This window comes from Centroberyx gerrardi, chromosome 4 (assembly GCF_048128805.1).
Source record: "Centroberyx gerrardi isolate f3 chromosome 4, fCenGer3.hap1.cur.20231027, whole genome shotgun sequence".
NCBI lineage: Eukaryota > Metazoa > Chordata > Actinopteri > Beryciformes > Berycidae > Centroberyx > Centroberyx gerrardi.
The window spans coordinates 13,926,075-13,949,684 of record NC_136000.1 but is presented as its reverse complement, the minus strand read 5'-3'; the positions used below and the strand labels follow the sequence as shown (position 1 = coordinate 13,949,684).

Sequence of the window (23,610 nt, the reverse complement as noted above, 5' to 3'; positions counted from 1 at the left end):
CACAAAGATAATAATGAGATTGCATTTTTAATGAGTGATGGGTAGTACCTGCTAGGGGGAAGGCAATCCCCATAGACATTATAGATGGTTTAGGTTTATTCAATTGATTCATCTACACAGAAAATACAAGAAAAGAAAACCCCTATTCACCCCTATTAAAATTAATAGGGGTGAAAATAAAGATAACCTTCATATAGTTGTGGCACCTTGAAATGAAGACACCTTCTACTTATTGTAACGTATTGTAGATTAAATGTGAATGAAATAGACAAAAAAAAATAAAGCTGACTATCTGTACATTAATCTCATAATCATACAGTGTTCATACAGTATGAAATCCAAAAGGATAAGAGTACTTTGCCAAAAACACCAAACAAGTGTCACTGTACAGTGAGAGTTCACAATACATGTCTTGCTGAAGCACTCTGACAGGAATGGCCTTGGGCTGTCCCAGGGACATACGGCCAGTCACAGTGTCTAGGAAAATGTCTGTAAGCCACAGACCTCCCTGCCAACCCCAGAAGTATGTTTGGTCAAATAATTGACAGGTTTTTGGTTAGACAGAAATGTACAGTAGCCTTTAGTACAATTTTGATCAGAGAGTTGGGAGCTGGAATTTTGTTTTCATAAAGACTTTAATCTCAATTCATTTAAAAAACAAAATGCTTAGAGTTTTACGTGACACATAATTCTAGGATCTTAGGAAAGCCAGTTGGATCCCCATCTGGTTGGGCCCCCCTAGATTCAATCCCATCTCATTCCCCTTGCACTTATGCCACAATATGCATCCATTATTGAGTCTGACAAAGATTCCAAGCACATATTTGACAGATAACTAAAGATGATGCAGCAATTACATTATTTCATTTGTAGTCTTTCATCCAGTGCTACTATGTCTGTACACATTTTTTATTCTTTCCCAAACTACAGTCCAAACAAATCATGCCAGCATTATCTCAAACCATATCCTAATTCCTCATGCTAACCACACACCTGCTGCTGCCCCCACCACTCTCCCTCATAGGCAATGTGACTGTGTAACAGTGTGTGACTGTCTCTGACCTTGCTACTCGTGCTCATCTCGGCTCAGCGGTGCAGGCCCGCAGGTACAGTATGATGTGCTATTAACCCCCTGTGGGGCGGATGGTGGGCAGAGACTGGGACTGCTGGAGCAGAAGAGAAAAATGATGCAGAGGAGGTTTACCCAAACACAACAGCTGAGGGAGAGGACTGGTCTCTCCTGTCATTGTCCAACGCTGTGTTGGTATGTGTTTATTTACTTCCCTGAAACATGGCCTCCCATCGCTAATGCAGGTCAGCCAGCTCAGATGGAGCGCCTGAAGGTTAGTTTGCACCAGCTTCTCATTCCTCAGAATAACAGAAATATGGGTTGGATGCAGAAATAGTCTCTGTGCAAGACTGTCTCTTGCTATATATTAAATATTTTGTTAACAGTGATTTGTTACCTAATATTATACAAACATGTATAGACAAAATACAAACAAAATAATAAGACATTTGGATTCCACTTATAAAATATTCACACACAATGATCATGGTAAAATATTTAAAAGTTTCTTAATATTTCATCATATTGCTTGGAAGATCAGAAGACCATAAAAGAGAACACAATAAAAAGCCATACAATGAATGTACTAATATATTTTTTCGTCTTTAGGCGCTATTAAATATCACTGGATTCCTAAATAAAAAAAAAAAAATACAATCATTTTAGTCAGGTGCCAAAGGCAGATTGAAGCTAGGACAGTATCAGCAGTACCTTTGTGTAGAATTGGAATATGGGCTACTGAATGGCATAATAAAAAAAATCTAAAAGTTTACAACTGCTAGAATACTCATACTAATGAAAACACATTATCAGGATTCAATAACAGCGATCAAAAAGTTTACAATTGCTGGAATACTAATACTAATGAGAACACATTATGAGGAAAAACTAACACCTAAAATAGTGCTGGAGTCCAATGAGAGACCTCCACTGCCTGCAGCTCTCTGAAATAAGCAAGTTTTAATGTTCAAGAGTAATGCTTAATTATCCATACATGGCCATTTACAAGCATATTGCCACAGGGCTCCAGCTTCACAACAGTCCCCAATCTAATAGAAAATAGCATTATTGCGTGCAGTCAGAATTATTCACTGCATTACCCACGATTCATAGCATGTATTAACACAAGCAATTTCATGCATATGGATACAGTGGGTCTTAGCAGGGGAGCTCCTGATTGCTCTGAAACTAATTTCACAATCATTAGTTTTGGTGGTGGTGTGAGTGACAGAGTGTATTTACCAGATTTCAAAAAATGACAAGTAAGCTTTGCGGAGGAAGTTCTAAAAATGATCAAGTCTGATCGATGGTAAGCTAAGTGTTATAATGAGAAACTGTACGACTGCAACATTGTCAATAAAAGGCAACATACTTTCATTATCAAAACTTTCCCTGTCTGTCTTCAATAAAATGCTATTTCAATGTGTCTCTTTTTCTAAGAGACTTTGCCTAGTCTGCCAAATTGATAAAAGGATGAATAATAATAATAATAATAATAATAATAATAATAATAATAATAATAATAATAATTAAAAAAATATATATATATTTCTTTTGTGCCCATCATTAATGATGACAATGCCCACTCCTGAAATAAATATTAATAAAGGAGTCAAGGAGGGGGATTACCTTCGCAAATACAGGGCCAAGTGCTTGAGGTGCAGGCCCAGTGCAAAGCCATTTAGCCTGGAGGTAAAGTTAATGAATCATGGCCAAGTGCTGAATTCCATCCATATGTAAGATGAGGAGATATTTTGCAAAGCCTCTGAATCACGTAAATGCTGTTATGGGCCATTATTCACAATAAACATGTAAATTGTGTTTATGGAATAGCCTATAAATCTATGGTGCTGATTCCCTAATAAATTATACTTACAGTGAGTGTTATCCCTAGTAGGGAGGAGACATTCAATGTAGATGAATGCTGCTTGCACTGACTAAGTTTGAATTGTATAAGGAAAGGAGGATATGGAAATAGAAAAAAAAAACAGGATTTTGGGAATTACCTATTTTACACAAAGCCAAACTTAACCTATTTCTATTAGTTAAGATTTGTGAATGTTACATTTAAGAGTTGGGACATTCAATATTTATACAATGTAAAATATTAGCCTTAAGTCCACAAAAAGCTGCTGATAGTTGCCTCTGTGTATGAATGGAAATCATTAAATATTGTAGTAATGGAAGGAAGCCACTAGGTGGTGATACATTATCTTAATTGTTGCTAGTTGCTGTATTTCATGTAGTGTACCAAATTGTGAATGTAATGGACTGTTCACAAAATGTGGCACATCAAACTTATTATATGCCTCAACCTTATATTTAGAGTTTGCAACTTTGGACAACTTAACAGGATAAATGTATGAATCATACATATTGCACGAAAACAGGATTGTAGTTCACATTCCCTGAAGCATCTTAATAGTATCATAGACGAAAAGTAAACTTATATCAGCCCATCAGATGCGTGAGGGATCTGAGAAGCAGAAACTGAGGAAAGGGGATATGTGAGCTAAAGGGAAGGGAAAGGGTAGAGTAGAGTAGAGTAGAGTAGAGTAGAGTAAACTTTATTGTCCCCGAGGGGAAATTTGTCTTGGGCACAGTGCTACGGTCCGTTGCTTCACATAAAAAACATCACAAAAACATCACAAAAACATGAGAAGCGTTTGACACGATGCTAGACAGTTGCTTCACATAAAAACATCTTAAAGACATAAAAAAGACATTTGACTATACATTTGACATTGACAACATGACGGCTTAAAAAGAAACTGTAGGAATTAAAGTGCAAAAGTGCTAAGTGCTAAAGTGCTTGTGTATTTATTGCACATTGCTCTATTGCACTAAGATTTAGCACTAGAGTTCAGCAGCTTGATGGAGGCTGGAACAAACGATAGCTTCAAGCGGTTTGATTTGCACTTTGGCACACGGAGTCTTCTTCCTGATGGCAGAGGTTCGTATATACTGAATATACTGGACAGAGGGACACACAATGAGGAGGCAGGCAGGGAGGGAAGTCTGAGGTGAGAGGACGAGGATTTGAGGGTGTTTTGGTTTAGGGCAGGGAGAAGGGGAGGGGGGGCTGGAGGTCACTGCTGCCCCAGATTTGGAGGTGTCACCGTCTGGGGAGAGATTGATGGCTGCAAGCAATAGATAACAGCTTGCAGTGTGAAGGCAGATTAAAACGGAGGCAGAGATTGTAGGGAGAACCTGACCCCACCCTGATTGGGCTGTGCAGTCTTTGGCTGAACAGCCACTTCTTATTCTAACACACTGCAATTAGCTTCTGGGGCAATTATAGTTTTCTAGAGGATAAATGTAAGCTGCCCTGAAACTTTTCATCATACAATATGCTGGCAAGCTATTATTCAGCACAGACTGTTGGTGTTGATAGCAGATCCGGGGTTGTAACTGGACAAACAGTTTCAAATTTTATGTGCTTTGATTATGATCAGAATTTAGTGTTTGGGCGTCCTGACGGCTCAGTGGCCTGAAGGATGTAACCACAACATCCTGGGTTTGAATCCGGCCCAGGACCTTTGTCGCATGTCATCCTCCTCTCTCTTTCTTCCAGTCTTTCCTGTCTCTGCCCACTTTCATGTATCCGATAAAGCCAAAAAAATCTTTACAAAAAAAATCCAGTGTTCTCATAACACTCTTAAGGTTTTCCCATACGGACACACAAAAGCCATACTTACTCTAATTGATACCCTTTCCCTGTGACAGCAGTCCAGCTGATCAGACCCCTGCAACCCATCCTGCTTGTTTCCCATGTACCCCATGAGTGGTCTATCACAATGCCATTGTTATCCATCAGATTGTCTGCAGTCATTACCTATTCAGCCAGCCGTCGTGCCTTTTGTCCAAAATCATTCTTCACTCTGTCCCTAAGACCTTCCTCTGCCTGCTGCGGCCCATCTGCCCCCCGTCTGACACATTCTGCACGAGCCCCCCATTTCTCTCACACACTCTTTCTCACACACACTTACACACGCAAAAAACACTCCACACCAGCTGTCCAGCTCATGTCCCTTGGGTGTAAAAAGGTGCTGGCCTGGAGCAGGCCCGCACATGGCCGCGGTGCACACCACTCTCCAACCTGTTCCAGAGGCTCTGTGGAGAAAGAAGCATCAACTTGCTGCTGTCATTCCCTTTTTGGCCCTCATGTTACTGCATCATGTTGTGTAATTTGTAATAATTGTGTAAATCTATCATTTAGGAATTCAAGACAGGAAATATGCAAATGCAGTCTATACAGACGGAGAGGATGTGTACAAGTAAATGAAGGGAAAAGGTCATATTTAGCTATAAAGGAGTGTTTATCAATGATTACTACTATAAATAGCATATCCATTTAGACATACATAGTTATCAACTGACTGTACTCCAGAGAATTATGTAAAATGCCCCTTAATATTACTTTTCAGATGTCACTGCCAAGATTGCTATAATATTTATTTAAGAAGAAGGAAGTAAGAAGCCATGCCAAATGCTTGCGTAAAAATAGACACTAGTAGTCATTGAGGGAGGTTATAAATAGGGAGAAGGAAAAGGGGCTGCTCCTGGGCAGAGATATTTATAGCACAGGCACACTGCTGTTTACCAGGAGGCGACAGCCAGGGGTGCACTTATCAATAACACCATAAAATCCAAACCCCAAATAGCACTGAATGCCCGGTCACCTCGTCCATTTCTGGAAAGATGCATCCAAGGTGAAATTAAATCACTTTTATGAGGGGATCAAAAGGATTACTCTTAAGGGTGTTCTATTTATGGGCACAGTAAATGTAAAAGTTGGATCACATTTCAGTGTTGACATATCTCTGATTGCAACATTTCATCCCTTTCCTGCCTCTGAAGTTCAATGTTAAATGAGTAGATGCATACAGCACATTGTAAAGAAAAAATAGGAATGTATTGTGTTATGACTAGGTGGAACAGATTTTCTATTCCTGGGCCATCATAACTGTTAGGACATTTTTTTAATGTACCATGACACACCATGTGCAGCTTAATAAATCATTTGAAGTTGTTGTAGAGTGTGTGGCCTATATAAATACTCACTCTGAAGGTGAGTTGTAGGCAAAAACTAATGATCAGAAGCAATTGTTTGTGTAAAATATTAGAAGCTACTTTGAACATGATCATTCAATGGTGATACTATCTAGTAAAATATTACCTACACGTCTTACACTTATTTGCTTATACGTTACTTTCAGTCAGTTTTTTCCGTGGAGGATAGTCCAACGACAGCATCCCACTCTCTGCTCCAGCTGGCTGAGGAGGAGGGGCAGAAGACAGACCTGCTGGCTGCTGGAGGAGCTCCTGCACTCCGAGAGCCATTCAACTTGAACGGAGTGAATCTGCGACGCAAGCCGCCGTTGAGCCCCGGCAGCGTCTAGCCATTTGTTTCTCTGGGAGTTTAGCCGGCCGGCTAGCTCACTTGGCTATTATTATAGGAAAACCATTTTATGATTTTGCAATTCTCGAACGTAGAGTTAAAAAGGAGTACTGTAAGTAGTTGTTTTAAAAGCATAAAATGTCTATATTACCGTTCACTCCCCCAATCGTGAAGAGGCTTCTTGGCTGGAAGAAGGGAGAGCAGAACGGACAAGAGGAGAAATGGTGCGAAAAGGCTGTCAAAAGTCTTGTGAAGAAGTTGAAAAAGACGGGACAGTTGGACGAGTTGGAAAAAGCCATTACCACACAGAATATCAACACAAAATGCATAACCATACCCAGGTAACGCCATTACTAGGACACAGAGCTGTCTCGCAGTTAGCCAGCTAATGCTAATGACAGCTAACGTTAGTCAAATAGTTAGCTAGCTAATATTAGCAAGCTCATATTTTGTCAGTGAACCAGCTTGCGTAGTTAATCAAAGTTAGCTTACTAACGTTAAAAAGTAAACGTTGCATAGCTGTGAAATTCAGTGGCGAGACAAACAGAGTTTAATGTTAAGCAGTGGGTTACAATTGCATTGTTGGTTGGTCAGCTGCTAGCTGCCACAGCCATGTTTTAACAAGCCGACTAAGGTTAAAGCTAACGTTAGTTTATGGGCGCTAACTTCGCCTGCTCTTCAGCTCAAATCTGTTATTTTGTTGTCCAAAGAGCTAACAATCAACTGGCACATTTTCCAGTTTGAAACATTGATGTGACGCAAACTATATGGGTGGTTGAGTGGTGTCTCAGTAACGTTAGCTACTGTATAAAACCTCCTTGACTGTAGCTTGAAGTGATGTCTCTGTGGCTGTCATCCCCTACTTTTAAGCCTGTTATGTCATAGCTTCCCTTCCTTTGCACAACTAGCCAGGTTCTGTCGAGTTGATATGACTGGTAGACCAAACAATAACTGATAATAAAAGTTGTAGTCTTTCTAAAATGTCAAGCAAGCAAGTTTCTTCCGCTGCTTTGTTAGCTGTGGTGGGTCTCCTACTACCACACAGTACTGTAAATGTTGTCTACAGTTCACGCATGTGTTTGGGCGAAGAAGGGGTGGTTGGATGAAGCAGAGCTCTGACTCACAGAGGGCTGGGACAATGTTTAGACTAGAGAGTGTGTGTACTCAGGGAAAGTTGGAATGAATGCTTTCTGTGGGATTCCCCAGATGGGATAGCTATCTAACACCAATACCGTTTGTCTGAAAAGCAGTTTTTTCAGGTACTGTCCAGGAGTGTTTGTGCATGCACATATTCTGTTCTGAATGAGTGTATAAATGTGCTTGGACGTTTGGCCAAAATGCCTCGTAATTTGTTTACTGTACATCATTGCTGGTGTTGATACCATTTATCTGCCTCCTTTTTTCCTATTGTTAGTTTACTGTCTCTCCCCCCTTTGCTACTGCATAAAACGAGACAGGCCCATATCTTGGCCCGGTGAATGTGTAGTGCACTAGAAGGAGCTTGAACACTGCCCATTCCTTAGATCTTCAAAGATCCTGCATCTGTAGTAGTTTTATTTATTCAAGGGAGACACAATTCAGACAACGTGTAGGCCTAATTGCTAATGAGAGAGAGAGACTCTCCCATCATGGTGTGTGTGTATAGCAGTCTGAACATGGGTGGCAACCTACATTGAAAGGTTGTTGCTCAGTGCTTGGGAATGTGCTCTGGGCCCAAGGGAGGGCGTGGGCCACTGTTTAGTTTGTGGTCTAATTCCAGTGGGGCCAGAGGCTGTAGGTTTACATAGTAACGGCTGCCTTGCTATCTGTGGGAGATAATAGTATAATAGTAATATTCTGTACTTAAACAACAAGCCTACTGTATGCTGTACTGTCATCACCTCCTCTAATGTGGCACAGGGAGAAAGAAGTTCTCAGCATTTGAAGTGGCTCAGTGGTGCTTGCTTCTAGAAGGGAGCCAACCAACAGGAAATCTCTATATAATAAAAGTTTGCACTGTGTTCACTGAAGGCAGATCAGTTCTGTGCTTCCTTCCTGCGCTGTTTGGATTATTTAGTGTAGAGAGTTTGTAATAGCAATGACATTATCTTCCTTTTTGATTAGTTTCTTTTAAAGGTAAGCCATGTAGATTTTCTCCAAATGTATCAGTCAAATGAACAGCTATCGGCGCAACATTCTGTAGCCTCCCTCAATTTGCTTTCTATTGGGGTATTTTGTCATTTCCCATACAAGTAGATAATATCCTAACAGTCTACCAGCTACGGGAAATGATTTTTGTTGTTTGTTGTTTCCATTAGGTCATACTCAGTAGTCTGGAATTTAGGTTAGAAATGTGCCTAGGTTGCTTTTTGTCCTTTGAGCACACTGCAGTGAAGTAGGCAGTTAAGGTATCTCCTTTTGTATGATATTATATAAACTCAATGTTGTCATGTTGTCATTTGCCATAGCATCACTACACCTCTGAGCAAACCATACTATAGGAGAAAGTGGACAATATTGATAAACATATGATACTAGTACTCTGCTTTTTCAGTTTCCACACATTGTTGTATTTGGGCTACATTCTGTACAGGCCTTTTTTTAAAATAAAAGTTCCACTTATTCTGTATATGTACTAATTATATGTTTTTTATTGTGTGTTGGTAGTGTTGGCTCTGGAACCAAACTCCTTGATAAGGATAGTCTCTGTCCTACTCAGGAGTTGCCCGGGGTTAAAAGCGCTGGGCGGATGTGGGGATACTCACGGGTCCCTGCCTGGCTGCTGTGCAGCTGGAGTTTCTCTCGATGGATGAGAGGATTCCACTTCAATGCGACTGTGTTGTAGAGAGGAAAACTCTGATTGTTGTTTGCGCGTACGCGCCTAACAGCAGATCAGAGTACTCTGCCTTCTTGGGACAAATGTCCTTCCTGATCTAAACCCGAGCGGTGTGTTGTTATTGGCCTTTTTTATGTATTTATTTTTTTTTTTATGTACCTATTTTTCTCTCTGTTTTGTAAAGCACTTTGTAACTGTGCTTTGATAAATGCTATATAAATAAAGTTTATTTTTATTGTTATTAAGCTATTATTCTTTTCTAGTTATAGATAGTCGATTAGGGAACACCATGTTCAGACATAAGGAGGTGAAGTGTACATGGTACCAGAGCACCTTGGGCCAAAAGTTAATAATCGACTGTCTAGTTGTTTTGTCAGACCTGAGACCAAATGTTCTGGACACTCAGGTGAATCTTTCGCTCTGTGTTTTTAGGCTGTATTTTAGCCTACATTTTTTTGTCAGCTTTGTGCCTATAAATGAATACATAGCCTAAAGTAACCTTTTTATTGTGCCAGGAGTTCAGTTTCCTTATCCAAGCCAGACTGAAACAGAAAAATGTGAGGTGATGCTAAGCCTTCTCAAAGCACCAAACTGGTTACAGCTTATCATCTTATTACTTTTACACTACTTTTCAAACATCCCTAAGCATTCACATTCAGAATCAGTGAACACTTCATTCACCAAAACAATAAATGTACCAGAGTCTTCCATCATGTAATGATGGTGGGTGGTGGAGGTAGGCCTGAAAATGCAGTAAGAATGCATTTAATAATGGTAATGGTGGCCCTGGTTGAGCAGTGTAAGTTCAAGTCTTGGTGTGCTTCCGGGGAAGGCCAAGCCATGGTGAAGAATGAGAACCATATGTTGCTTGTCTGACAGTTCAACAATGAGCTGAACTGTTGTGGAGTTCAGCTGGGATAGAGTCGTCACCACCCTGGGCTTTAGGAGTATGTGAGGGGAGGGGGGAGGGGGGTATCAAGGGACCTGGACAGCCTTTCCTTGACCTTTTTTAGTTAGGTGTGTGGATATTTGAGTTCCATGGCACTGCCTTTGGTCCTGCACCTCACAGCCACATCAGCCATGTGGAAAACCTGTTATGGTATGAGGTTTCATCACTCTCTTTAGATAGGCCATATACAGTCACAACAATTGTAGCTACTTTTCAGTAGGTCTGCATCATATTATCATGGTTAACACCCTTTGGCCTGTCTGCTAACCATTGCTTCACTATAAAGACCTTTTCCATTTGAATATTAGTAACACCCATTTCAGTAGATTTTGGGCCTAGCCTTTAGGCATAGGCCTACTTTTGTTTGTATTCCAAATTACCTTATTAGTTGGCATGTGGTGTTTGCATTTGAGGATGGTTCACATGTAAGCTAATGTTGCCCTGGCCTGACTGGTGCCCCTGTATGGGAAAGACTGAGGTACTGCTTGGCATAGAATACTCTCTTTCATACTTATGCTAATACAGTGAATGAAAAAGCAAACATTATGTTAGCAGTTTTGGAAAAAACATTATTTTGAACTGGTCTGAGGTGAATAAAATACCTTGGTGTGTTCTGCCCTCTGTTAATGTTGATCTTCCTTATTGGAGATCACTGATACATTATGAACATGAACGTAGATCAAAACACCAGCACAACTTTCTGCTCCTTTGAGCCAGTTTATATAAAAGAAAACTAAACCACAGCAATCATTTCTAAACTTCCCTTCCTCTTCTCTGGCAAGTGTGACTCAGTAGTAGTTGCACATCAGATGTGATTTCACAAGGTGAACAGTTCGCCTCCAAAGTTGAAAAAATGTGATGTTACACAAATGAGCATGACGGTGTGTGTGACATCACATTTGGGCAAAAAGCTGGGGATTGTTGGTCTTCCTGCTGAGTTACCGGAGGTAGCCTAAAATATTAGCCTGATATTCAGACTGAATGACCATTTCGTTACCATTCCATTATTCAGCCTGAGATTGCCTCTATGTTTGCCATTTTCTGTGTGGGTGGGATTGGTTTTCCCCTAACCAATCACTAGTGACTGACGTATCTGGCCGCTCTGACGTTATTTTCAGTTACACTGATGCTGGGCGTATTTACCAATTTTACCAAAAAAATGTACCAAAAATATCATCTTTGCAAAGGCAGTATGTTGATTAAGGGGTGATTTCAACAAACATTATTCTACCGAAACGCAAATGAAAAACGTTGCACGAACAGTTCAAACTTAAGTCCCGCCCACAAAGGAGCAGATTGGCTTTGTTTCTCTGAGCTAGAACACGCCGTTGACTAGAGCAACACCAGACTCTCTGAATTGCTCGACCAAATCTGAAGAGTGGGCGGCACGCAATTCAGGAGTGTGGAACCAGGCTACTAAAATACATTAGCTGCCATGGATTGTATTTGGGCAAATTGAAATAAAGGAAATGATAAAATACAAAATGGATCTCCATGTACAAATAATGTTAAACAAACGGAGAATTTGCTCAGATGCTTGTCCCCAAAACATACCCAGTGAAATGCCTATAAGCACCAATTTTTGATAGAGTGAAGCGATGCAAAGCAAAGTAGACGAGCTTGATCTGCATGTACCATAACTGTCCTGTTGGTGGTTTCCCTCAGGTCTCTAGATGGGCGTCTACAGGTCTCCCACAGAAAAGGTCTTCCTCATGTGATCTACTGCCGCTTGTGGCGCTGGCCAGACCTGCAATCCCACCATGAGCTGAGGGCGGTCGACCTCTGTGAGTTTGCCTTCCACACCAAGAAGGATGAAGTGTGTGTCAACCCATACCACTACCAGAGAGTGGAGACACCAAGTGAGTGCAGTAGCTTGCCACAAAATATGCTTTTGCCATATCGGGAACTGAGCTTGACCTTAATGATTGTCTGTGTGTCTCCAGTTTTGCCTCCTGTCCTAGTACCACGGCACACAGATATCCCCACAGAGTTTCCACCGTTGGATGACTACAGCCATTCCATCCCTGAAAACACCAACTTCCCAGCTGGCATTGAGCCCCAGAGTAACTATATCCCTGGTGAGAGAAACTGTACCACTAATTCTGAACGCAGAACTAATAAGGATGTGCACAAGTACATTTTCTCATAGTCGACTATTCAGTGCGTGGTCTAAATGAATATTTAGATAAAGCAGATTATGGACAAAAACAATCACATCACTTTCTGCTCTCTGCAGTACTGATTGGTTGCATATCCAAAATGGTTGCATATCCAAAAAAATTTTTTTTTTTACAAAAGTTAATGTCGATCCCGTGAACAAATATTTGGATATTTGGTTTTTATGAGCTATCCATAACAAATAACATATCTCCTAGCTTTCTAGGAAATTGTTTATTATAGCAATAATACCAGAAAGCGCTGTGTACTGTGGTTATGAGTGTGACAGTGATGCAATAGGTACGAGGTACTGCACGTTCCCATTATCACAGTTAAGAACATCAAGTGTATTATTGCTTTTATACAACAGTTACCAAAGCACAGTTCAAACATGTACAGTATAAGCTCATAGGATTAAAAAACAGGAGAAAACAAGAAAGGTCATTAAAACACTCCTTAAACCACAAACCATAGCTAGCTGTGCTTAATGGGAATTATCAACTTGCCTCAGCAAGGTTTGTGCTGAGTGTAAAGCACATGACCAACCTGTGGTCTGCTGAGATTGGGAGTGTGTGTGTGTGTGTGTGTGTGTGTTATATCTTTGTGTGTATGTGTGTGTTTCAGAAACTCCTCCACCTGGGTATCTGAGTGAAGATGGAGAGACAAGCGACCACCAGCTCAACCACAGCATGGACACAAGTGAGACACGCATGAATGTACACACATCACAAGCTGGTCCTGTTCCAATTATGCCTTGTCCTGATCCTGAGCCTGACCCAATCCTCTATTTCTCTTCTATTTCAAGGTTCACCCAGCCTGTCGCCCAATCCTGTCTCACCAGCAAACAGTAACCTCGGTAAGCAAAAACAAGGGGGGCCAGCTTTACCTACCAAGAGAGCATATTATTTATTATGCACACTTGACAGTACATTTAAAAACTTGATTTAGGTGGCGTCATGGTGGCTCAGTTGGCTAAAGGTTAGAATCCAGCCTAGGACCTTTGTTGCATTTTATCCCCCTCTCTCTTCCCCAGTCTTTCCTGTCTCTCTCTACTTTCAGCTGTCTAATAAAAGCAAAATGCCCCAAAAATAATATTTAATATAATAATGATTTAGCACTTTGAAGCATTGAACTACAGATATAGTTAGATTATGCTATAGATGTTACAGTAAGAACATAAGGCCAATCCTGTACCAGGCCCCTGGAACAATGAACTCCCCTGTCCTGCGCTGTACCTGATGACCCATTGCCTGTCCTCTTAACACATGTTCAGTCCTGCCACATCTCCTTGTCATCGCTATAAATGCCTCCTGCAAATGGATCATCCTCCCCTGCCTGGATGGATTTTAATCTGCAGCAGGATTATATCTGACATGTTCTCTGCATAACTTCACTCTACTAGCTCTGCTGTACTCAAGGACATTACAGCTCACCAGCATGGTGATGGTGCCTTCTCCCATTGCTCAAGCCACTGAATAGATTAACAGGCAAAATATTGCTGACTTCTAGCCATGGTGTTGTTCACATGAAGTTCACACGTTACGTATTTAGCTAGGGGTGAGTGGGTGTATGAGTGCGTGAGCAATGTGTGTGTGAAAGGGAAAAAGAGAGAGAGACAGATGAGCAATATACAGGAGCAGTGGACTGGGTCTGGGAGGCTTAGCCTCAGGGCAGTAACAGAGGAAGTATGGTATGAATGGAGTCTTTGTCTATGGTCTATCGTAGTCCTGTGGCAGGGCCAGCTACAGACAGCTCCAGGTAATGTAATAATAATAATATCCTGTTGCCTGGTTATTCTATCTACGTGGAAAGCCACCAGGGGGGTCATTGTTGAAAAAATAAATAGGCACGTCACATGGCTTGCCCATTCCTGGCTGGAGCCATGTGGGTCATGGGAAAGAGCCAATGGAAAAGGTTCAAAGGGAGCTCTTATCAGCATTGTGCATCTTCACAGTCAACTGATTGTTTGTCCACAGACCAGATTACCTGTTTTCATGAACTTCTTAATTCCTTTTTCAAAGACCTCACTGTAGCTTTCATCTCTGTTATTGTCTCTCCATCAAACCCCCTCCCCTCATCCCCCGCTCCCTCAGATTTGCAACCTGTGACGTACTGCGAGTCTGCCTTCTGGTGTTCTATCTCCTATTATGAGCTGAACCAACGGGTAGGAGAGACCTTCCACGCCTCACAGCCCTCGCTCACAGTAGATGGATTCACAGATCCCTCCAACTCTGAACGCTTCTGTCTGGGCTTGCTGTCCAACGTCAACCGCAACTCAGCAGTAGAGCTGACACGCAGACATATAGGTACTGGTTTTATTTCATAGGGATCACATGAACCCTAGATTTAATATGCCTTTTGTATTTACACTTAACATATACAGCAGCTGGAAATGCACTGAGCTGGACTATTCTCTCTTCCCCCTCCAGGACGGGGCGTGAGGTTGTACTACATTGGGGGAGAGGTGTTTGCAGAGTGTCTCAGTGACAGTGCCATCTTTGTCCAGAGTCCCAACTGCAACCAGCGCTATGGCTGGCATCCTGCCACTGTCTGCAAAATCCCTCCAGGTCAGCATGAGAGGATACACCCATGTACAAACACACGTGCACTCGTAAGAGGCAGAATGACCAGGGTATTATTGAGTGCCAATGACCCATTTGCACTGACATTATTTTGACATAGTAATCTGAAGAGTGGATCTGTTATTGTTTCTCAGGCTGCAATCTGAAGATCTTTAACAACCAGGAGTTTGCTGCCCTGCTGGCCCAGTCAGTCAACCAGGGCTTTGAGGCGGTCTACCAGCTCACTAGGATGTGCACCATTCGCATGAGTTTTGTCAAAGGTTGGGGAGCAGAGTACAGGTAAATTTATACTTTTTAAACAAATTCAACTGCTTATGGCAACTAGATGAAGGCAATATGGTTATTTGGTACATTTAAACTTTAAAAAAAACTTTACTTTTTGACTGAATATGCGCTTATTTCCTTAACAGTTTAAAGATAAAAAAAGAAGATAAAAAGGCTACAAATCATCTAGAGGCTATTTTGGTGTGCCAAGTCACACATAAATAATACACAGCTTGCTGTGTTTTATGATATGCTGTAAAACATGGCGTTCTCCAAGTGAAATGAAACAAGAGAAACTATGCAGAAGAAATGATGCAAGTTCAAAAAAATCTTTGCATTTGTACCCAAGGGGACACAGTGCAGACCTGCCAGACACAGCATTTCATTTTGAAAGAAATTTGTATTTGTGTACCCTTTGATATTCTATTCAAGCGAGGAACACCTCACCAAACCCCATTAATAATGATATAGTAAACCATAGAAAAGACCTAAACATTTTCAATGTTTTTCCATCCAATAAAACATTTTGTTTTTTCCGTTTTGTAGCAAAATTTGCAAAAATTATCCATCACCAGGTTTGTGAAAATTAAGCCTGCAGTGTCTTTCTTGTTTATGTATGCAAGCTGTTGGTCGTTTACCAGGTTTTAGGAATGACCGCATACATTTTCACTGTTCTTGGCTCCGGACTGAGAGCAAAAGACTTGAGGAGGACATTGCCTGACTCAAGCAGTCCCATTGCTGTTTTCTCTCTCTCTCACACTACTTAGATAAACACAGAGTGGATGTTGAGGCAAGCTGTCAGGCCTGAGTAATCCCCTGGGTGTGGGTGGGGGGCAGGGGGTCTAAGGGGGTCTGAAGTGGGCCCTCTGTGAACCTGCCCTTCTCTGCCCAGGGCTCTCCTCTTGAGAGAAGCCGTCATTCTGCAGACACCACAGCATGTGGAGCCACTTACAGCCTGGCTCTGATTACACCAGACACCCACTCTACCTTTCTCACGCCTACACCATATCTTCTCACTTATATTCTGTCTTTCCATGTCTTTCCAAACACCCTATCCACCGTTAACTCTGCCCAGTCAGCTTTTCTTTCCTTTTCTTCAAACATTTACCTTTATTCCTTTATCCATACTTAAACATACCTATTTATGCCCATAGCCTTTTTGATAGCCCGCTTTCATCTTTCCAAGGTAGGATAAAGCACCTGCCTTAACATCCTGACATGTTTACACACAGGCCATATACTTTTGTCTTTGTCCCAGCCTGCTTGAACTTCTCCAGGGTCGGACCCTCCCTTTGTTTCATTTGACAAGAAAGTGCCTTCACCCTCAGCACTGGTAGTCTGGGGCAATCCCTGCTAGTAAAGTAAATACATTTATATAGAGACATTACTGGTGTGAACATATTGGGATGTGTTTTTTTTTTCTGATAATGGATTATATCAAGACGTAAACATGGCTTTGAATCAAATTTATAAGTACCTTTCACTGAAGTTGAGGAGTAGTTGGCTGCTGTGGATGTGTTTGTGGAGTTTGCTGCACTGCAGTAAAGATGGTGGGAACATGGCTTCATTGAGCTGTGGACCCCAAGTTTGGCCAGAGAGGGTGAGGGGGCTTTGATGTTTATGGTCAGAAGGACAATTAAATCCAATTTGGGGGGGAAAGAGGACAAAGAGTGAAAGGGTATTGTGCACAGGCGGCCAGCAGACTTGGAAAGGGAGAGAGGAAGATGATGGGGGGAGGGTGCAGCAGTGGGACGGCTGGAGAGAGTTGAGTAACGGAGGAAGAATGCAGGAGGCATGCAGTGGTGTGGGGGACGGAGTGGGAGGTGAACACATTCAGACACCCTGTACATGGGGGATTCCCACCGGACTGTGAGTCGTCCGTGTTATGTTTCTGGCACCAAATACCTTGGAGAAAAAACATCGCTGGTAGAGATTTAAATGATTTTACAAACAGCCTGTGAAATTGGCTCCATTATGCACCCATTGGTGGTGCCAATTCAATGAAAAGACACAAAAATACTGGATCACACTGGGTTATATTGGGTTTATTTGGATAGTCCAATGTTGATACTCGGCTTCTTATCAAATGACTGTAATGTGTCACTAAATAGTCTATTGAGTTTCAAGTGATACTCATAATTGTGTGAAAAGTAGTCTATAGATATTCAATGTCTGGCCTGTGGTTAATGTTTGGGTTGGGGTTAATGTTAGAAATAGGGTCAGGTTAGGGTTGAGTTCAGGTTTAGAAATGGGGTTGGGGTTAGGCTAACATCAGGGTTAGGTTTACATAGTCTGTGGAGATGCACCAAAGACCCAAGTGACATTTTGTTGAACATCTACTTTTTGTCACCAGATAGTTAGCAGAGTATCAACATTAGACTATCCAAATCAAGTATTACCAAATACAGAGTAGACAGCATTTTTACAGTGACAGAATATAAAATACAATGAGGTTACATGTTATAGAATAACATTTGTCAGCAAGTGATATCCAGTTTATGGGGCCATGATGTATTATAATTGTCACAGTAATGACATGCTGTATCTCCCCCTCTGTCCGCTGTCCTCCGCAGACGTCAGACGGTGACCAGCACCCCCTGCTGGATCGAGCTGCACCTCAACGGTCCTTTGCAGTGGCTGGACAAGGTGCTCACACAGATGGGCTCCCCCAGCATCCGCTGCTCCAGTGTGTCCTAGGAGCAGCACACACATCCCAGCAGCCCCGATCCCATCCACACATTTATACACAACCCACATAGGAAAGCAGGAGCTTCTCTCAATGATAAGGAAAAAGACGTGGTTCATCAAATCACTCTCCTCCCTCAACAGTCTCTAACATTTCACCTCACACACTGTAAAGCACTTTCCTTAGTAGCATTTAGTGTCTCCATTTGATGGTTGTTTTATGACTTGTATGTTGTTTTGTCGTCTTGTGCTCAACAGTCAGCCATAGCATATTTACAGTAGGTTTCAAAAGACTGAACACATTTTAGTTTTCTTCATTATACATTCAGACAATGTCATGTCTGTGCTTTTTTTAGTGTTGTCTATCATATTTTGATAAAGAAGATTGAAATGTTTGTTTTTCCAAGTTTAGGTCATAGTACAGTTTCAGCTCTGTCATCTCTCACATGTTTGAAAACATGTTTTCCTCTTCTAAATTATATTTGGCTTACAACTAAACCTTTGAGTATTTGGCGCTACAGATGCTGGTGTTTCAATGTGTCCCACTACCACTATCTTTGTAATCATTGTGAATTGTGAGGCTTATTTATCAGTTAAGCCTGATTTAGGAGAATTAACATGAAAAAGAACATCATTGTGAGTAGTGATGAAATAACTTATATATTTAATTATATTTGAAGTACAAGGTACTTTGCCCATACTGATTTCTGTCTATATTGATGAAATTGTGAAATATCTGATGAATCCTTCAATTGGGATTTTAACTATTTTTAAGCAAGGAAATAGACATTAGTGCCATTGTTTCTTGAAAAGAATCCTTATATGAAAACTATTTTGCTCAATGAAAGAGACATTTTATAAGTTATTTTTGCATACTGTCCTGCATGGGGAATATATTTTTATTATCGCCTCAATATGATCATTGTACATAAATATTTATAGCTTGTGATTTATTGTAGTCATGCATTGCTTGATACAGTGGACCTGACTGACCCCTGGCATGTACACATTCACCAACGTAATGTACGATTGGGCTGTTACACTTAGGGGACGAGATTTTGAGTTTAGTAATCCAACCTATAGTCTGTTTATATGAGGTGTGCCACAGCAGGCACGTGAGATATATTTTTGTGCAGAAAAACAAGGAAGGAAGCTCAATGGTAGCCCATACAGCCTATCTGCTTAACTATGGGCTTTTCTAACCCAAGTTGAGTAGGTCCGTCTGTTATTACGTGTTAGACATAGGATGAATTTATTTGAATCATACAATTACTGTACCAACTGTTATTGGAAAAGTTATTCCATAATAAGAACATTTTGACACAGTATGAGCGACTGTAGTGGAGTGATTGTATTTAGGCTTTAGCACTGTGTGACTCCAATGGGTAGAGTACTCACCAGCAGCGACCATAGAAGTGGCACTTAGAGTGGGGGAAAAAAAGTATTTTCACCTCTTACCAACTATTAGCCAGCAGTACACTATATGCTCCTCAAGGGTAAATGATACACCTCCAATTTACTGTAATGATCAGTGTAAAGCTTTGGTGGTAGTGGTATTTTGCTTGTCAAGTAAATACTGTATATCTCACATTACATGTACATTGCTACAATATAAGGCATGTGTAATATGCTCGATGTCCTTGATTAGTGTCTATGAAATCGCCATGTTAATCCTGCACTTAACAGTACAGAAGACTGAGTCATCGTGTAATCTATTTAAAACAGTTACACGGTGCTAAACGGAAATACTGTGTATCTGTGTCAGTACTTATATTCCTTTGTACTCTTACGTTGTTTCTTAGTTGGTGGTTTCTGTTCCAAGTCTTATGTATATGTTTTTTCATGTTTGTTATATTTGTTCTAAAATGACCATTGTTTTGTTATCTGTGAAAATTTAATAAAATGCAACTGAATAAAAGTAATGTCAAGTCATTACTGGTAAATAATTGTTTTTCTCAAAGCCGAGGATTGTTGATATTGCTTAGATTAAGGATCAGATAAACTGTATTCATCCAAGCAGTGCGACAATCTCATGTTCAAATTAATTTAAAAGCAAAACAACAGCCTCAGTAAACGGCAGAAGAAATTAAAATCATTTGAGTCTTTATTTATGTTGATTCAACAGAATGTGCACTAAATGTCTTACAAATGCTTCTGATGGTAAGGCACATTATGTCACTTAAAAAATAAATGTGACAACTGTACCTAAACACAAAGGACACATATATATATATATATATAAAGGTTTGAAAACAAACCCCACACAATTCTATTAGATGTTTTTTTCCACCTGTATTACCATCAAGTCTTCGAATTCACTCAGGGCTTAAAGTGCAGCCAGGGACCCAGGGAAGAGGAGACTGAATTTAGGGTCAGAGCTGTCTGTTGGCTCCCGTAACAGTGCCTTTCCTTTCCGCCAAATGGCTTTCTGCCCCTAATAAGGAAATCCAACTGCTTTTCATTATACAGCAGCATTGCATTAATTTCATTTGAAGAGACAAGGGTTCATAAACATTAATATGCCTATACCATCGTTCAGTGTCTCCACTCTCCCGGTGCTAGAAGCAGGTCAAAGGGCGCTGGATCTTGAAGGAGCCCCAGGATAGGTAAGAGGGATCAGGAGAAAGGATGACTCAGTCACTGGTAGTTATTGCTTAGCTTTCCTCCCCTGATGACAACCCCTCTATCTCATCTTCATCCCCACCGATGGCCATCCAAAACGCTTTTGCTACCTGGAAAGCAGATTTAGCATAATGTAATCAGATATGCAATATAATCTCAAATTGCATAAACAGGTTTCTTGTTTACCAACACAATGGGCTGAGCCAATCAATGATTCCCACTGAAACATAACCAAGTCACTCATGCTGTTGCTCCAAAAATGTCATTGTCAGGTAATTGTAACATTTTAATCTGTCACATCATTAACTTGGGCATGGATTGAATAAACTGCTAGAATTGTGAAGATAGTGTAGTCTATATATATTTTCTGTTTTGTGTCACACTGTTCTAAACAGTACAGCTAGCTTTCTACTCCACTGATGCACACACAGACATTTTTCTACATTATCAGAATACTCAGATACACATCCCCAAGTCACAAACTATGACAATCAACAGGTCCAATTACTACTCAACATCTCTGTCTTGTATCCAGGGGTGGATGCAGTTGCCTACCTTTTCTGCATGAACTTTTCTCTGCTCATGAGGTAATGATGAGGCTTTGTCTGCAGATTGAAATCAGAGAAGCTTTCCATATTAATGAACAAAACAACATAAGGAACACCAGCTGTACAAGTATTTGACTTCCTCCACACCAACAATAAGAGCCAGGTGTCAAGATACCGGTAATCAGTCCCCGCCAGTCCTCGCCAGTACCCCCCCCCCCCCCCCCCTTACCTTTCATCTCTTTTAATTTAGTGAAGAGGCGCTCAAAGTTCTCCACGTCTGCATCTCCAGCAGTGAGATTAGCGAGTTCCTGAATGTCCAAGTCAGTCATTGGATCTGAGAAGATAAAACACAACCGGTGAATCTTTATAATTTAACATCTAATGCCATAATGTCTACAATCATCAAGATATTCATGTTTCAGGTGAATATACTGATTCAAATCTGCCAGAAGCAGGATTGATCTCAGTTTTGAAATAAAATGTTTGCATTTCTTCAGATTTTAGCAAGAAGACTGTTACATTGGACCAACAATCATTCACTCACCAACTGTTGTGTCCGCCTGCGTGCCTGTGTTGCCACCACTTTCTGTACTGTTGGCCTCCTCACTGTCAAGTGTGCCCTCTATTGGCAAACTGGAAGACTGACACACAAAAGGGAACCAAGTAAGCATGCCTCCATGAAAATGGATGGATTTAAAATCACATATAAATGAAGGATGGATATAACATAAAAGATAATTACATGAAAATATAATTAAATTAGCAAATGATAACAATAACAACAAAAATGTCACTCACCGGTGGGTCTTGGCAACTGCGGGGGTTGTTGTGTCTAGAAGCCACCAGACTACTCATCAAGCCAAAGCCCTGATTGTGTTCTAGGAGACAGGGAGAAACGTTTTCAGATCTCTACACTTAGCCAAATAAAAATAGTCTGTAGGACGTGTACTGGAGAAATGTGCTGTATGTGATGTCACCTCACCATCCTTCATCTCCACACTAGACCACACATTGGCATTGAGAGCCTGGACGATCCTCTTTACTCCTGTGGACTCCGGAAAGTCATCTGACAAATGCAACAGAGAGAATGTAAATGTAAGTACACATACCAGCAAAGTTCTAAGAATGGAAATATACACTACATGTACGTAATGTTATTATAATTTCTATTATGCTTGTAAATCCCAAACTCACCATCTTCATCTGGCAAATCTTGAGGATTGAGCTCCACCAGCTCAAAGGCGTGAGCCAAACACCACTGCTGTGCTTCATGTCTGCTGACCCCTAGAATACAATGGCAATTTCAAATGTCATATACTGCTGCTGAAAACAGTATTCTGTGACGTTCAGCAAACCAACAGATAATATACACGGATGAAATACTACTAACCATTTTCACAGACTCTGTCACACACCAGAATGAGCACCTCTGGAGCGAGATCTTCCACCACTGATATCCAAGGATGTAGCTTTTCCAAACCATCCTTCTGCAAATACCATGGACACATAATTCACTTAACATGTCATAAAATAAGCTGTTGAAATTTATGAAGTAGATCTCCTGATTCACGCACATACCACTGTGCTGTCAAAATAAGCTATGAAAGCCTGCATGGACTGGGCAATCTCTGAAGTCATCTGGAATGTGCTTGGTACGACGCATAGCCTGACGTCTGCCGTGTAGTATTTGTTGTTGATGGTCCATGGATACCAGACTACTGTTTCTTCCCGCTTGGACGGCTCTGGCAAAGTATTCGTACCCAGGATCTCTAAAACAAAAAATCACGATCATTTATTAGAAGTCACACAAGGAAACTGAGACATCAGCCTAGTTCACATATTTAGCTTTGGTGACAGTAGCTAGCTAAAGTACTGAAAAGACATCTGTTTTATCAATCAGCAGCCTTCCCGTTAGCGTTTTTACGTCAGCCCATCACAGATACATTAGCTAACCAACGGGTCAAATGCAGTCAAATAGGTTAACAAAGTGAAATATTATCTCTAGCCGCTAACAAATGTTAGCACCTGTGCTAAAGAATGTAATAAGGTATGTTAGCTTAGCTTATCCTGTTTACCATTGCATGTACATTTCTTGCGCTGTTAATCTTTGCTAAACTTACGTTTTATCAGGTCCTCTTCTTTGAAAACACTGTCACAGCTTGTGATGAGTACAGATGGAACAGTCGTTTCTGTAGTGTCTTCACACACTGACATTTTTGCAATGTTTGGGGCGAGCTAGACGTAAGCTGCTAGCTAACCTGAACTAGTTAACCTTTCAACTCTGACTAGATGCGACGATCTCTTCCGGTGCAACGTTTTGCTATAGAGTTCTAAAAGACTCACATTTTGTTTCAGTCAGCAGAAAAACTATGTTTACACTTATGTACATTCTGACTGTGCACTTTATTCATAAGATTTAGCTACTAAAAGTTGTAACTTGTAACTTGTATTAGGCAGCATGGGCAACATCGGCATTTACAATGCCTCCTGTGCTGGAGGATTTGGCGTCTCGTTGTCA

The 23,610-nt window shown here is 40.9% G+C and overlaps 2 protein-coding genes across 2 annotated transcripts; one reads left to right on the top strand and one right to left on the bottom strand.

Annotated features, from left to right (window-relative positions):
• The first annotated feature begins 6,433 nt into the window (after nt 1-6,433).
• Nucleotides 6,434-19,840, top strand: smad3b (SMAD family member 3b). Its single transcript, XM_071896468.2, has 9 exons — nt 6,434-6,811; nt 11,900-12,093; nt 12,178-12,312; nt 13,016-13,090; nt 13,197-13,247; nt 14,485-14,697; nt 14,821-14,958; nt 15,108-15,252; nt 17,811-19,840. The coding sequence occupies exons 1-9, from the start codon at nt 6,609-6,611 to the stop codon at nt 17,932-17,934; spliced, it is 1,278 nt and encodes a 425-aa protein (XP_071752569.1). The 5' UTR covers nt 6,434-6,608; the 3' UTR covers nt 17,935-19,840.
• Nucleotides 19,841-20,055: 215 nt separating this feature from the next.
• Nucleotides 20,056-23,361, bottom strand: aagab (alpha and gamma adaptin binding protein). Its single transcript, XM_071896528.2, has 10 exons — nt 23,213-23,361; nt 22,671-22,861; nt 22,483-22,579; nt 22,287-22,376; nt 22,075-22,158; nt 21,891-21,970; nt 21,637-21,733; nt 21,322-21,426; nt 21,100-21,149; nt 20,056-20,654 (listed from the first exon to the last, which is right to left on the bottom strand). Exons 1-10 carry the CDS (start codon nt 23,304-23,306, stop codon nt 20,577-20,579), a joined length of 966 nt encoding a protein of 321 aa, XP_071752629.1. The 5' UTR covers nt 23,307-23,361; the 3' UTR covers nt 20,056-20,576.
• Between the last annotated feature and the right edge of the window lie 249 nt (nt 23,362-23,610).

Excerpts from the sequence above, each read along its gene's own strand:
- smad3b (XM_071896468.2), top strand. The coding sequence starts at position 6,609 with ATGTCTATATTACCGTTCACTCCCCCAATCGTGAAGAGGCTTCTTGGC. Across the intron at positions 13,248-14,484 it reads ACCAGCAAACAGTAACCTCG|ATTTGCAACCTGTGACGTAC; the intron begins GTAAGCAAAAAC and ends CCGCTCCCTCAG. Across the intron at positions 14,698-14,820 it reads GCTGACACGCAGACATATAG|GACGGGGCGTGAGGTTGTAC; the intron begins GTACTGGTTTTA and ends TTCCCCCTCCAG.
- aagab (XM_071896528.2), bottom strand. The coding sequence starts at position 23,306 with ATGTCAGTGTGTGAAGACACTACAGAAACGACTGTTCCATCTGTACTC. Across the intron at positions 21,150-21,321 it reads TAAATTAAAAGAGATGAAAG|ACAAAGCCTCATCATTACCT; the intron begins GTAAGGGGGGGG and ends TTCAATCTGCAG. Across the intron at positions 20,655-21,099 it reads GAAAAGTTCATGCAGAAAAG|GTAGCAAAAGCGTTTTGGAT; the intron begins GTAGGCAACTGC and ends TCTGCTTTCCAG.